This window comes from Pelobates fuscus, chromosome 5 (assembly GCF_036172605.1).
Source record: "Pelobates fuscus isolate aPelFus1 chromosome 5, aPelFus1.pri, whole genome shotgun sequence".
Taxonomy (NCBI): Eukaryota; Metazoa; Chordata; class Amphibia; order Anura; family Pelobatidae; genus Pelobates; species Pelobates fuscus.
The window spans coordinates 156,405,299-156,421,148 of NC_086321.1; the positions used below are offsets into that span (position 1 = coordinate 156,405,299).

General features: G+C 41.5%; 1 protein-coding gene across 1 annotated transcript in view; it reads right to left on the minus strand.

Moving 5' to 3' along the window:
• Positions 1-14,886, minus strand: part of TMEM233 (transmembrane protein 233) — a 52,919-nt gene extending 38,033 nt beyond the window's left edge. The window contains exon 1 of the mRNA XM_063454605.1: positions 14,582-14,886. Coding sequence (XP_063310675.1) covers positions 14,582-14,761 — 180 coding nt within the window. The 5' untranslated portion in view covers positions 14,762-14,886. The remainder of the gene's footprint in view (positions 1-14,581) is intronic.
• Positions 14,887-15,850: the final 964 nt, after the last annotated feature.

Sequence of the window (15,850 nt, forward strand, 5' to 3'; positions counted from 1 at the left end):
ATGTGTGGATTATTTGGCGAGACCAGCAATTTATTACTCTGTGGATTACTTGGTGATTTTATTTTTTGGGAAGAAGGGAATGCTTGACGGAGTAATGGATTGTACCGTCACAACTGGTGGCAAGCGGCGGCATTTTCCCTTCTTTTTCCCTGCACAGAGGATTCAAGGAAAGCACTGGTGTATAGTGCATGGAGGGCAATGCTAGCACTCGTGCAGCGACCCTGGCTTTGGAGGAACTCAAGGGATAGAGCTAGCTACGGGCAGCGTCCCTATCCACAGCAACATGGAAGGATTGCTAGCAGCAAAACCAAGCAGGTCGTTATGGCTGAGTTAATGGAGCTAGAACGGGAGAACTTGGTTGCAGCAACACCATCCATTCAGGAGATGGAGACACCAGCAATTCGGGAGAATGAATTGCCAGCCAACTGGGAGATTCGGGAGAGACTAGCGTGGTTCGGTCCGAACCCAACAGCTGACATTGTTCTATAGGTAATGACCATTGTAGCGAAAGAGGCGAAACAAAAGAGGGAAATAGAGCTGCAAATGAAGCTAGCTGAAACCCTGGCTTCGGAGGAACTCAAAGGGATGGAGCAAGCTAGCCCCCGGGCAGCGTCAACCTACGAGGAGGAGTTCCTATGGAGGCTACAAAATGCCTTGGCCCAGGAGTGTGGCCCTATTTCAGCCGAGGAGGAGCTGGCCTGGAGAGATGGGTTACGGCGAGATCTCTGGCACGAGGCCTTGGAGCGGACACGAGGTTCATGGGGAGAAAATCTCCCAAGTGAAGCACAGAGCAGTCTGAAACAAGCGGCGCAGAAGATACCCTTCATGGGGTGTCTACCCCCAAGCGAGGGGGTGCTGGAACTGCAGAGGTTGATCAGAAAAGAACTGTGGCTGGATGAGGCATACCGGGCGCTACGGTGGTTCTCAGTCCAGAGGTGCCCCTGGATGGCTGAGAGTGAGAGGCCAGAGGGCAGTGACTACGATGGCCCTGGTCTGTTATGGGAGGCATTGGAGGAGGACAGTGACTTTGGCAGCACCAAGGAGTCCCGGTATTGGGACATCAGGGAATGGCGATTGGATGCACTGGAGCTCCCTGATGCTACTGACCTGGAACCAGATATCACCAGCCTGATCACCATTGAATGGGAGCTAGAACAGGATTACCATCAACTGTTCGACTTTGCCCAACCACTGTCCCTCAGCCCAGAGGATCACCTGGACACCGTACCCCTTCTGTCCAACCAGCCCCAGAGGTGAGCGACCTTATAGAGTGGTCCTGTGGAGACCCACAGATGGCAGGTGGAGATTGGACCGAGGTCTCTCCACTGGCCCTACAGGGATGCTGGGTACCCAGCCCAGATCCCCAGTGGCAGTGCATATCACAGGGAGAGGAGACACCCGGTCTCTCTTCCCAGCGGCGGCCTGAGTTCCAGGAGGAGGGGATGGCAGATCCCTCCACCGTACAGCAACCAGCATCCTGGGGAGGGGAGGCAACCGGCCTTCCTCTCCTTCACCAACCAGAGGTACCTGAGGTAGTGGACCTCATAGATGTGTCCTGGGGACGCACACAGATAGCAGGTGGAGATGGGACCGCAGTCTCTCTACCGGCCCTACAGGGCAGTCGGCCCAGATCCCCAACCCCTGGGTGAGTTACCGGGAGCGGAGAGCATCGACCTCCCTCCCCAGCGGCAGCCTGAGTTACAGGGAGAGGAGAGCAGCGACCTCCCTCCCCAGCGGCAGTGCACCGTACAGAGGGAAGAGACAACCGGTCTCCTTCCCCAACCCCAACCAGGGGTACCCGAGGCAGCAGGCCTCATAGAATGGTCCTGGGAGGACCCCCAGCAGGCAGGTGGAGATGGGACCGCAGTCTCTCTACCGGCCCTACAGGGATGCTGGGCAGGCGGCCCAGATCCCCAGCGACAGACCCAGCTACAGGGAGGGGAGAGCATCGACCTCCCTCCCCAGCCGGAGTGTGCCTTTCAGGGAGAGGAGACAACCGGTCTCTCCCCCCAGCCATGTTCCACAGGGAGCGGAGAACATCAACCTCCCTTCCCAACAGCCGCAGGAGTATCAGGAGGAGGAGGTAAGCCAATCCCCCCCTCCCCAGCTAACTCCTAACTTGAGCCCAGGGTTAACAGTGGAGATGTTAACCCCCACTGACCCCCCACGTTCCCTTTGCCACCGGGCAGGACTATGCCCTAATTCCCCCAGCAGCAGAGCTGGCATCTGGACAGAGCGCTGTTAGCCTCTGCCCTCCCTTTTTCCCGGGTCAAGAGCCTGGCTTACCACGGGGTACCCCAGCGGAAGAGCTGGCAACAGGGCAGAGCGCCGCTGGCCTCTACCCCCCAAGCAGCACCAGCAGTTTACCTAGCTGCACCAGGGAGACCAAGAGTGTTGAGCTGTCCCACTACAAACTTGAACCTACAGGCCAGTACTGGTTATCGTGGGGGGGCTACTCTGCTAATTTTTATTTGTGGGTGGGCTGCCTGACTAACCGGGGTACTGACAGACGGAAGGTCAGGGGTCTGTGCGCCTGGAGAGGACTACTCGCCGGCCTCTTGCCTTGGGATTATGGACCCGGGGAGGTCTGGCCCTTTGAATGCTGTATGTGTGCTGGCCCGCAAAACAGACTTATTCTGGGACTAATGACTGGCAGTCCCGTCAGCCCCACTGGACCCGGAAAGGTCCAGTCATGTCTGCCGGAGCAGGGAGAAAAAGGGGGGCCATTGTGAAGGATTTTCCATGTACTTGCCTGTGGGCCCTCAGTTAAACCCTCTCCCTGCTATTTAAGTACCTGTATCTGTTCGGTTTAAAATGTATAAAATAAATGTCTGTGTGTTATGTTGAAAAGGTGACTTTATGTATTTTAAAGTGTTTTATGTCTTTTTGCAACCATGTGCTCAATGGAGTCTGCCTCTAGCCCTGGATAATTGGATTACTTTCCCCATTGTCTCCAGGATAGAGGCCTCTGTAAAACCAGTTTAAACCAGATTGCCATGCTGCCAGCCAGGGACCAAAATATACTTTTACTAACTTTTGAACCCCTGGTCGGATTCATGCCATTTTTTTTATATGTTGTTCCCCTGAATGGATTAATTGTGAATATGTAATTTTTATGTGAATGTGATGTATGGTTTTAGAGTTATGAATGTTAGGTAAAAAGTATGTTTTAAACTCGTATAATTGGGTTACCTCTCAGGCTAAGAGGAGAATATGTGTGGGATGTAACCATTGTGTGATTGGGTAATTCATAATTGTCTGTGGGTGTCTCTCTTGCAGGGGAGAATTGCATAAAAGCAGAGTGTGTGTCATTAAAAGTCAGTCTTGTTCCAGCATTAAGCCTTGGCTCATGTGTGGATTATTTGGCGAGACCAGCAATTTATTACTCTATGGATTACTTGGTGATTTTTTTTTTGGGAAGAAGGGAATGCTTGACGGAGTAACGGATTGTACCATCACAACCACCTTGGCCAGGTTGGGCAGTATAGAGCCTCCTTGCTCTAGGACCTAAGACTGGGTCCCTGGCTCTAGGGTCCTGAGGTACCCATGGAAGGGGGGGCCAATAAGCTCACCTCGTTTCCCTTGTACAGCCTTCAACAGCAAGTCAGCCATTTCGGCTCACGGCCCCCCAAGGGGCAATACCTTTATATACCGTATATGTGTGTTACAGGAGGGCATGTTAAACATCAAGGGGGAGCCCCTGGCGAGAATCTGATGGGGCTTTGTTTACATTTCCTGCTGCTTCAATGCAGCTCAGTGCTTTAACTACTCACATTAACAGTAGGTTGATACAAAAGGTGGATACAGCACTGTAGTCCAGTTTCAATCAGCACATTGCCATTTTTAGTGATGTCCTATATTCGCTACCATGGTGTACACTTGTATATATGTATAAGCAAATATTTCAGCTATATATGGTACACAGTGTTTGTATAAAATTTCCATTGTCACTTAAAGGTTACTCCAACTGCAATGTCCACTTCTGTTTTGAAGTGGTTATGGTAGTGGTCTTTTAGTGGTATGTCATGTGAAGGTTATTTGACATGTTTTACAGGCTTTCAGGTAACTGTTGAAGACACGCCTAGCGCTGCAAGAACTCTATCCTAAGTAGTGGTGTTGTGGAGACAGGCTTGGAGACTATGGTGAGGCCTAATAGAAAGCAGTTGTTGTTGGGGGATTCCATCATAAGAGGTGTGGAGATGGACAATGGTGGTCTTGTGAGATGTCTTCCCAGAGCTACTGCTCACAGGGACAGGAGACGTATTTGTAATATTGTTAAGCGAGCAAAGCAGGAAGGGAAATTGGATGTACTTGTCCATCTAGGGACAAATGACTTGGCTTGCAATGAGGTTTCAGAGGTAAAGGATAATATACGGCAGGTTGCTTCCACACTGTCATTCTCTGAAGTTCTGCCTGTGCATAACACTCAGAACGACAGGCGGATGCGTTTTAGGGACTTTAACTTGTGGCTTGGTGAATGGTGTCGGGAGCAAGGATTTGGCTTTATTTCTCATGGTAGCTCTGTTTGGAATGGAAATGAACTGTACAAAAAAGATGGTTTGCATCTTTCTCAAAAGGGAACAAATGTTCTCAGTGAGCAGTTCAGAGGTTTTGCTAGGATGTATTTAAACTAGGAGAGGGGGGCAAAAGGGTGATAAAACATCAACCCAATTGTCCCCCAAAACAAGGACAGAAGGTGCCTGTAGCAAGTGTGCTAAAAAATGATACGCTTAGAGTCATGTCTACAAATGCTCGCAGTTTAGGGAATAAGATGCATGAACTTGTGGCAATAATGGCAACTGATAATGTAGATTTAGTCGCTGTTACTGGGACGTGGTATAATGAGAAAAATGAACTGGGTCATAGCAATACCAGGGTACTCTTTATATAGAAAAGACAGGGAAGGCAAGAAAGGGGGAGGGTTGGCCCTGTATGTGAAGGATAGCATAAAATCTAGCCTAATAAAAGTTAGTGAGCCGAACATAGAGTCTGTTTGGGTTACGTTAGAATTTGGTAATCACACAGTAACTCATGTAGGTGTGATTTATAGGCCCCCAGGACAAATAGAAGAGTTAGATAATCTACTAGTTGAGGAAATAGCTAAAATGACAATGAAGGGGGAAATTATCATCATTGGTGACTTTAATCTTCCTGATGTGAATTGGAAAACAAAAATAGCTACTTGTGCCAGGAACACACATATTCTAAACTCCCTACTGGGATTGTCTCTAAAACAAGTCATTGAGGAGCCAACTCGTAAAGAGGCTATACTAGATTTAGTGTTAACAAATGGAGATTTGGTATCAGATATTACTGTAGGTGAAAGTTTAGGATCCAGCAATCACCAGTCAGTGTGGTTTAATATAAGAACAGTGACTGAGTCACACCACACAAAAACAAATGTTTTAGACTTTAACCCGTTAAGGACACATGACATGTGTGACATGTCATGATTCCCTTTTATTCCAGAAGTTTGGTCCTTAAGGGGTTACAAAAAACAGACTTTTCTAAAATTAGAATATGTGTAAAGGAGTCATTATCAAACTGGAGCAATTTAAATGGAGTCCAAGAGAAATAGGATAATTTAAAAGTTGCACTGCTGAAGGCAACAGAAAATTGCATTAGGCTTGTCAGTAAAAGCAAAAAATTCAAGAAACCACTGTGGTACTCCGCAGATGTGGCCAAAATAGTAAAAAACTAAAAGTTAGCATTTAGTAATTATAAAAAAACACAGAGTGAGGAAGACAGAATGATCTATAAGATCAGGCAGAAAGAGGCTAAGCAAGTTATAAGAGCTTCCAAGTCACACACAGAAGAGAAAATAGCACAGTCAGTAAAAAAGGGACAAAACATTTTTTAGATACATAAATGAGAAAAGGAAAGTAAAACAAGCATTAGTTAGATTAAAAACAAAAGAAGGAAGGTATGTAGAAGAGGATAAAGGTCTAGCTGACTGCCTCAATGAATATTTTTGTTCAGTATTTACAGATGAAAGGACACATTAGTCATTTATTACATGTGAGTTTACAGAGGGAGAGGTTCTATTTCAACTGTCAAAAGTAAAGACAAATAAGTCAATGGGACCTGATGGAATACACCCAAAGTTATTAAAAGAGCTTAGTGGTGTAAAAGGCAATTAAAGTGGCTAAACTAGAAAATTAGAAATTGATAGCCAAAGAATGCAAAACCAACCCCCAAATTTTTTTCAAGTACATTAATTCTAAAAAAACTAAAAATGAAAGTGTAGGTACACTGAAAACAGAGATGGGTTAGTCAATGAAGACCAGGAAAAGGCAGAAATTTGAAATAACTATATTTCTTCAGTATATATTAATGAGGATCCTATGGCAAGAGATATGCAAATAATTGCTGCAACAAACTTGCTGATAACTTGTGAGTGGATAACTCGAGACAAGGTGCTACAGCTATTAAAGAAAATTAATATAAATAAAGTTCTGGGGCCTGACGGTATCCACCCATGAGTACTTAAGGAGCTAAGTGGGGATATAAGTGAACCTCTGTATTGAATTTTCTAAGATTCTTTTGTTTCAGGTATTGTACCGGAGGAATGGAGGGAGGCAAATGTTGTTCCTATATGTTGCTCCAATAAGGCAGTTGTACATGTCATCAGGATGTAAAGCATAGATTTATGAGACTTTTCGTTCAGTAATCAAGTTTCATTATTGGACATTTCCTGTAAACCTCTGCTATGCCCATACATCCCTAAACTGCACAAAACTGATTAGATGATGTTAGCATTTGCAAAATAAGTATGATTTGCTGATCAATTCCAATCTATGTTCAGAATATTCCTTAAATGGAAATATCACTTCTGTCAAAAATATGAATTAAGAATAATTACTTGTAACTTGCTTTAACCTTTTTCCATATGCTGCTCCTTTTGTATTGGAGGAGGAAAACCAATAATGATGGATATTTAACAATGTGTTCTGACAAGTGACGGCTATATTACCTTATTATTTTGATCAAATATGAAAGTGTCTTAAAAGTGATGGTTTTACCTATGTGGCTTTGAATGTTTTACGTTAACATGTTTACCAATCACCTTCATCTTGAGACCTGTGTGTCTCAATTGATGCCATTTCCCACTGCTATATTTAATTGGAAGTCAAATAAAAAAAGATATTTACAAATAAAAAGTAATGATTTCCTTGATAGTAAATTCCACCAGTTTTCTCCAGTTATTCCTGAATAACGCCAAATGTACAGTGATGTTAAAAAAGAGAGGTTAAACAGGGAATTTCTCAGTCAAATCAAGTGCTGGAAAAATGAATAAATCAATCTCATCACATAAAAAAAAACTACATAACAGATTTAATAAATTGTACCAAAAAATTAGACACAAACTTGTTGGCAGCACTTTGCTAAGTGTGTTTCTATTTAACACCTCCACATACTATGTTAAATGACAGAACAATACAGAGTTTAAAACAATTAGTGACCAGGTACAAAGATGGATGACTATGCAGGACAGAGCTGGTGGTTTGGATTGATAATGTTTTTAATTATAGGGGAGACGTAAACACAATTTTAAAAATCAAGGGAAGCAGAGACAGATTGACAGCTTTTTTGGCCCTTTCAAGTTCAATGTATATGTACTAAGTAAATATTAAATATAACTTTCTGAATGCATGTTTGTATTTGAGCACATAATGCTAGTATGAATGTCTTCAAGGATATATTTGAGTGTAGTGAAACTGTATCTGAATAGAGGGATGCATTCTGTCTACTGCAAGAATGTTAATGCAGTCTTGTATATGTTTGTAATTTTAGATTTTCACTGTATGTGTTAGTGTAGGGAAGTATGTGTGTTATGTTGATATGTCTGAAACCCAAATTATATTTCATGTAGTGCCAGTAAGTATAAAATGCACGTGTTTATTTGTAAGTTGTATAAATGGTGTGAATGCAGTGCTCGATTAGAATGTAGAGCAGATGTGTGTGAATGCTACATTCTATTTATAGGGAATTATGTAAATGCAGTGCTGCATTTGTATTGAATATTGATGTGTGAATGCACAAGTATTTTTGTATGAAGTGTCATTGTGTGAATAGGAGTTTATTTGTGTAGTGTTTGTGTCTATATGAATTAAGGAATGTGTACATAAATGTATTTGTGTAGAATAAGCTGTGTGTATAAAGGTAACTGTTGGTGTGTGAATGCCAGTGTGTATTAGTGTGGAGAGTCTTTGTATGGATGCAGGGATAAAGTGTTTGTGTGTGAATTTCAGCAGTCAGTATTAGTGTGTGCAAACACAGATGCAATGTGTCACCGATATTATTATTTTATTATTTATATAGCGCCAGCAAATTCCATAGCGCTGTACGATGGCTGGACTAACAGACACGTAATTGTAACCAGACAAATGGACGCACAGGAACAGAGGGGTTGAGGGTGCTGCTCAATGAGCTTACATGCTAGAGGGAGTGGAGTATAGTGACACAAAGGATATAAGTAGGGGTAATGACATAGGTTGCTAGAAAAGAAATCACTGAGAACATAGTAGGTTATTTTTGACAGTTGCAGGAGAGGAGTCATGAGTGGGGGGGGGATAAAAACATGCTCACAGTTCAAATAATATGCTTTCCTGAAGAAGTGTGTTTTCAAAGAATTTTTGAAGGAGTGGAGACAGGGTGAAAGTCTAACGGAGAAGGGAAGGGAGTTCAACAAAAAAGGTGCAGCCCTGGAGAAGTCTTCAAGGCAAGCATCAGATGTGGGAGTACGGACAGGGGATAGACGTTAGTGTTCGGCAGAGCGCAGGGGCCTCGACGGGACATACTTGTGTATTAGGGAGGATATCCAAAAGTTTCGGGCGGTTTCCAAAGTACCTCATAAACTCGCTTGTGACAACCTCTTCCCGTTCCTGAGGTCCCATGGTCCCACTTGTCTATGGATTTCATTGTAGAACTTCCTAGTTCTAATGGTTATACCACTATTCTCATGGTTGTTGACCGTTTTTCTAAAATGGCTCACTTCATCCCTCTCAAGAAATTACCATCATCTCAAGACCTGGTACTGATCTTTATACGTGAGATTGTCCGTCTGCATGGCATTCCTCACAATATTGTATCTGATAGGGGTTCTCAGTTTGTATCCCGGTTTTGGAGGGCTTTCAATAAGCAATTGGGGATTGAATTGTCTTTTTCATCCTCTTACCACCCCCAGACTAATGGTACAGCTGAGAGGGATAACCAGTCTTTGGAGTTATACTTGCGTTGTTTCGTTAATAGCACTCAAGACAATTGGTCCGAATTATTACCATGGGCTGAGTTTGCCAGGAACAATGCTGACCATGACTCCTCTGGGCATAGTCCATTTTTCTGTTAATAATGGCCGGCATCCTACTGTCCTACCGGCTGTTTTTTCTGATACGGCTATTCCTGCTTTGGATGACCGTCTGGCTTCCATCCGTGAAACCTGGGTTAAAGTTCAATCTGCTCTGGGTACTGCTGCTGACCGTTTAATGCATTTTGCTGATACACGTCGAGGTGCCAACCCTGTTTACCAAGTGGGTGAGAGGGTTTGGTTATCTTCTCATAACATCAGGCTCAGTATGTAGTTAACTCACCCAAAATGTATGTCTGCCCCATCACACCATGTTTCTACCCATAACCCAACATGTCTGTTCCCCATCTCACCCCCACTTTTGGCCACAACCTACATTTTGCCTTATTCTGTCTCCCAGGTTCAATACCTGAAGCAAAATCTCTTTGCACCGGGATTGTGAAGAGGAGGAGGGAGAGCAGGCATGCTGCAAGGTCTCATACTGCTGGGGTAAAGGAAAGAGGTGAAAGGAGTTAATAGGAGTGTGATAGGTTTAGGGCCCACACCGCCATACACCCGCAACTATCACCAAAGTAAAACATGTTAAATGATGCTACGTCAGATGGAGATGTCCTCTGATCTCTCCAGATATACCATGGCTCTGTATCTGGGACCTTGACTGCCCTGTCCATGACTGATTTGCCTAAGTGATCAGTATGCCCTTGTAGGAAAGTGACAGTCCCCATTTAAAAAAACTTAAAGTTCTTTACTCAGAGATCTCACACAGGTCTGAAATTTCTTTGCTGAGTAGCTGCGTCTAAAACCTATTTACCTTAAAAGTACTTAAACTCTATTTACCTTAAAAGTACTATGACTATTTTGAGTAGTGGTGAAGCGCTTCGTTTCTTTTTAATAAAGAAAAACATCTAATTTATTTAAAGGGTAAGTCTAATGACTTCCACATAACAAAATGTTATGTTGTATAGATCATAACCATGCATTCTGACTGCTCAATGCTGTTTAGGAGTTAAATTACTGAAGCCCTGGGTGCCAGCCAATTCAGTGCCCTATATGGATATAGCTAAATTGCCCTACCATTTCTTATCTGATTCCTTCTCCTAGTAGGTGTAGGTTACTAGGTGGGTAGGGTATATGGATGAGATTAAGGTAAATTATATATGACAGTGCTGGTAAGTGTGGCTGTGGGAAGGCATGCGACTGGATGGCTAAATATGACTCTGTTGGTAAAAATATGTGCAACTGAGTGTGTCCTGTGAGTGTGACTGAGATGGTGACTACATGTGACTCTGTGTGTGGTTGGGTGAATGTGATTGGGTGATGGTATGTAACAGGTTGGCAGTATGATAACATGCTGCATGACAGGTTCATGTGACACCACCCAGGCTGTAACTCACACATGTTCCCTTGATACTTCATGAAAAAAATGTGTTTATTTTGAACCTGGATCTTATGTCCAGTCAGTAGCAGAATGTGCTTGCTTTAGAAGTTCCTATTTTAACAGACTTTTGGAAGCTATTCCAGCACAATGTTAGTGTTTAGTCATATCATTTGTAAGAGTACAGCATTTAATTATTTAAAAATGTTATATAACTTTTTATTTACAAATATCTATTTTGATGTGTGAGTTTTCTAACGCCGAAAATGTGCTTTCCCCGCCATAATGTTTCTCTATAAGAAGCATTTTATTTTGACACTGCTCAGCACGAACGAGGATGTTAGTGCTGGCCAAAAATGAGGTGGATCATTTTAGTGGCAGAACTTGCAGAACAAGTAGAATTTTATTTTATTTTATTTTATTAGAATTTTATTTTTAAAACAATGTATGCATATTTTTAGTTTGACCCTGCTAAGGTGAATTAACAATATGCAGTACGTTCTCTTTATATTGTCATGCCTTCTGATAATACACTTTAAACAACCAATCTATTTCAAATCAATTATGTAAATACTTATACCATCCAGGAAGTGCTTTGTGATCGAATTTAGCCAGTGTATTATGTCTTTCTTGGTATTAATGAACCCTGGGGTTTGTTTTATTTTTGCTATTTATTTCTATTTGTAGAAGGGAGGGGTTTGGCCGTTAAAAGCTCAGGCTAATTACAGACAGTAATTGTGTCAATTAGCTTTCCCTTTGGTGTTGGTTCTGCCACACACTAGAACCTTCATTGACAGAGGTAGCTAATTAGCTGATGTGCAGCACGTGCATGTTTTACTGTCACCTGCTAACCATTCATGCTTGTGTAGCAAGTAATCGTGTAAGAAGGGGCTGATTACTAGTATTCCATTGGGAGGACAACACACTTGCCAATTCCCTCAGTGCTCCAAGGCTGAATGGCGCAAAGACCTTGGATGCAACATCTTGAAGTTATGTTTACCATCTAAATCCACTCTGCTAAACCATGCCGTGCTTCTTAAAGGAGGCCCTATTATCTCTACATCCATTGCTGTTATTCATGTTATCTAAAGTTAGGTGTAGCTGCCACAGCACCGGACATTCTCCCCATGATTAGAGTCTGACTGCTCAAGCTGCATCTGGTTACACACTGATCACAAAGATGCACATTGTAACAAAGCAGGGAACATCAGTGTATATTGCGCTGTAGCCTTTATCGTTATCATGCACAGATGGATTGGAGTAAATCCTGGAGTTTTTAACTGTAACTCATATTCTCACAGCCTAGTAATGCTCAATTCTAATATATGACACTTTAAACATGGCAACTTGAACATGGTTATGTTTTGATTTTGAATTCATATACTTAAATTGTGAACTTACATTAAAGTAACACTATAGTATTTGGAAAACATAGATAAATTCCTAGTGCTATAATTTTCTGCTAACTATTTAGGTGTTTAGCCCTTGTCCTGGCCAAGTGCATTAAAAATTAGATTTGGCTTTATTATCAGCCCTTGCCGGCAGGCACAACACTACTGGCGGTGCAGACAGTGTGACTTCACCAGGGTCCCAGTTATTTATGGGCCCACCGACGACAGTAATATTTGCACGCACCTGCAACAAACACAACCCTGCATTCAAACACCAACACTGTACATAAACACACCGCTGCAACCAAACACTACCCTGTACATAAACACACCCGCTGCATACAAACACCATCTCTGTACATAAACACACCACTGCATTCAAACACCATCTCTATACATAAACACACAGCTGAATGCATACACCATCCCTGTACATAAACTCACCCCTGCATGCAAATATCATCCCTGTACATAAACACACCGCTGCAACCAAACACCATCCCTGTACATAAACACACCACTGCATACAAACACCATCTCTGTAAATAAACACACTGCTGAATGCAAACACCATCTCTGTACATAAACACACCGCTGCATGCATACACCATACCTATACATAAACACACCGCTGCATTCAAACACCATCTCTATACATAAACACACCGCTGCATTCAAACACCATCTCTATACATAAACACACCGCTGCATGCATACACCATCCCTATACATAAATACACCGCTGCATTCAAACACCATCTCTATACATAAACACACCGCTGCATTCAAACACCATCTCTATACATAAACACACAGCTGAATGCAAACACCATCTCTGTACATAAACACACCGCTGCATGCAAACACCATCCCTATACATAAACACACCGCTGCATTCAAACATCATCTCTATACATAAACACACAGCTAAATGCAAACACCATCTCTATACATAAACACACAGCTGAATGCATACACCATCTCTGTACATAAACACACCGCTGCATGCAAACACCATCCCTATACATAAACACATCGCTGCATGCCAACACAAATGAAAAAGATCTGGGGAAACAATATCACTGTACTCAAATTCAGAATCTCTATCTCTTATTTAAATATTATGGTGTATTAAATACCCCTATAATTAATTAAAATAATATGGTGTATTAAATACCCCTATAATGAATTTAAATATTATGGTGTATTAAATACCCCTATAATTAATTAAAATAATATGGTGTATTATATACTCCTATAATAAATTAAAACACAGTAATATGGTGTATTACATACTCCTATAATGAATTAAAATATTATGATGTATTAAATACCCCAACCCTATAATGAATTAAAATATTATGGTGTATTCCATTTCTAATTTAAAAATAATTAGCACATGCAATGTGCACAGAATATAGACTTTGCAATGTGGGCAATTAAAACTAGCAAATGTATGCATTATTGTTTAAGTATGTATCTACCTTTAGGCTATTTCTGTTCCTGAGAGACAGGGATAGGTATAATTAATGTGCATGTCCACATGAGAGTTGGGGATTTAAATCGAGACTCTGGGATTGTGTTGCTAACTGCCAAATGCAGATCACAATCATAGCTTGGAACAAAACATAACTAAGCCCTCTTACAACTTGTTTGAAATGATTTATGTCAACAATTCAAAATGTCGGTCACCTAAATATCAAAGGGTGAAAAATAACTGCTTGACATGTCACACTTCTTTTAAATGTATTCAGGATGTATCTAATGATTACTCATTTTGATTAACTAAAAAAAAAAAACATGTTATTTTAATGTGCAATTTGCATCAAAATTACAAGATTATTGTGTTTCTTATTATGGTTGAAATAATTCACAACTGCCTTGGGATTGTGATTAATTTTTATTACAAACACTCTTGCTTTGCCTAATGGGCAAATAACAGTAACGTGATTTATGCACTTAATAAACATGTTATGGTGGCTTTTTCACTTTTATAACTATTGTTACAATCCGACTAATGCTTGTCCAAATGGCATTAACTCCCTTCCATTAAAATGCAACACAATAAATGATTTAAAGTACATAACCTTATGTCTTTCTATATCATGCAGACCTTGAGAAAACAATTCTAATGCATTTGGTTTACATTTACATCTTCCTATACCAGCAGCAACAAAGTGTCTTTTAACCAGTACCAACAAGAACACTACTAACTGCATTCCAGCTTTTTCTAACTTCGACTCAGTGATGTCACAAAGAGGAATCCACTATTTTTAAAAGTTGAGTACACAAGATTAGTTTTATGACTTTTTGTATTTTTTTTTAACAGATCATAATAATGAAAATGGCAATATGTCAACATACCAGAAGCCTAAATGTAAAAAAAAGTACAGATTTTTTTTTTTGTATATTTAAAATTTATAATAAGAAATCATTTCATTTCTATATACACTATATATATTTTTTTTATTAGTAAAACTGGAAATGAAAATGTTGTTCGGTACTTACCATTAGTGAGAAAACAAATGCGACAATGTTTACGGGGTATGCAGGACAGAAACAGGCAAATATCGTAAGAATCAGGTAATTGCTGGGCCTTGGGGCCTCCGGGGCTTCATTTTCGATGTTGGTCTCCGGGCTAGCTTCTAGAGCCCTTTTGATTTCTGAATTGGATGGCGTTTGAGACATGGAAGATTCAGTGCACAGAAAGGGAACTATGAAGGATAGTTCAGCTGTCTTGTTTGAGGATGAGGGGCGGCTGTGAAATCCAAGTTAGGAGTTTAAGGAACGAGTGATCTCATCTCTGCTGATGCCTGATCAGCAGAGCAGTAGCCAGGTTATATACTTGGTCGTACAGTGTAAGCTGACTGCAAAGCTACAGAAGGGTCACGGAGAAAGAGTAATTCTGGGGCTAAATTTTAGAACTGGAACAATCCACAGAAACATTCCATTAGTTTCTGCTTTTATAAAACTGCAGACAAAATGCTCTTGATACATAGATTTATCAGTGTGTTGGTAAATATTCTGCCACTTTTCTGGGATTTTTCAAAATGATGCGTTCTGATGGTCTCTTCCACTATTTGTCTGCCACGTTTCGGTCATGTATATCTTTTTTGCATGACTATTTGAGTAGTGCATTCCATTTATTTTATTAATGACTTCATGCCAGAAAAGTACTTCCAAGAAGGACACTTTTCAGAACATTTTAATACATTTCTCTCCTAGTCTTTATGGTGATATTATGATTATATAAATGGATGTGTATCTGTTACTTTGCTGCCATTGCTAAAAAGAGCATACAACCATGCAGGGATTAACATGATCTAGGGCGTAGGCAACCTTCGGCACTCCAGATGTTGTGGACTAAATCGCCCATAATGCTCTGACAGCCATAATGCTGTTAAAGCATCAGGGAAGATGTAGTCCAAAACATCTGGAGTGCCATAGGTTGCCTACCCCTGATAACTGTGCTTGACCCACTGCAACAAGATGTATTCTAGAAATGAAATAATAAAAGATTTGCTGGAGCCATCAAGTGTTACGCAGGGTAGGCAGGACTTGTTAACCAGGTTTGAGTCTCTTGGTCCCCCAAGCCCTCTGTTTGTCTTTTTGTCCCCTCAGCGTGCTGTGTGTTTATTTGTCCCCACCAGCCTTCTGTGTGTCTTATTAGATGTGTTTTAGCTGTGCAAATTGTATTCAGGTAGAGGTATAGTGTTCTGCTATTCTCTATGACTTTTATGTTACCTTCTGCTATTAGAATGCATTGACATTTTATAT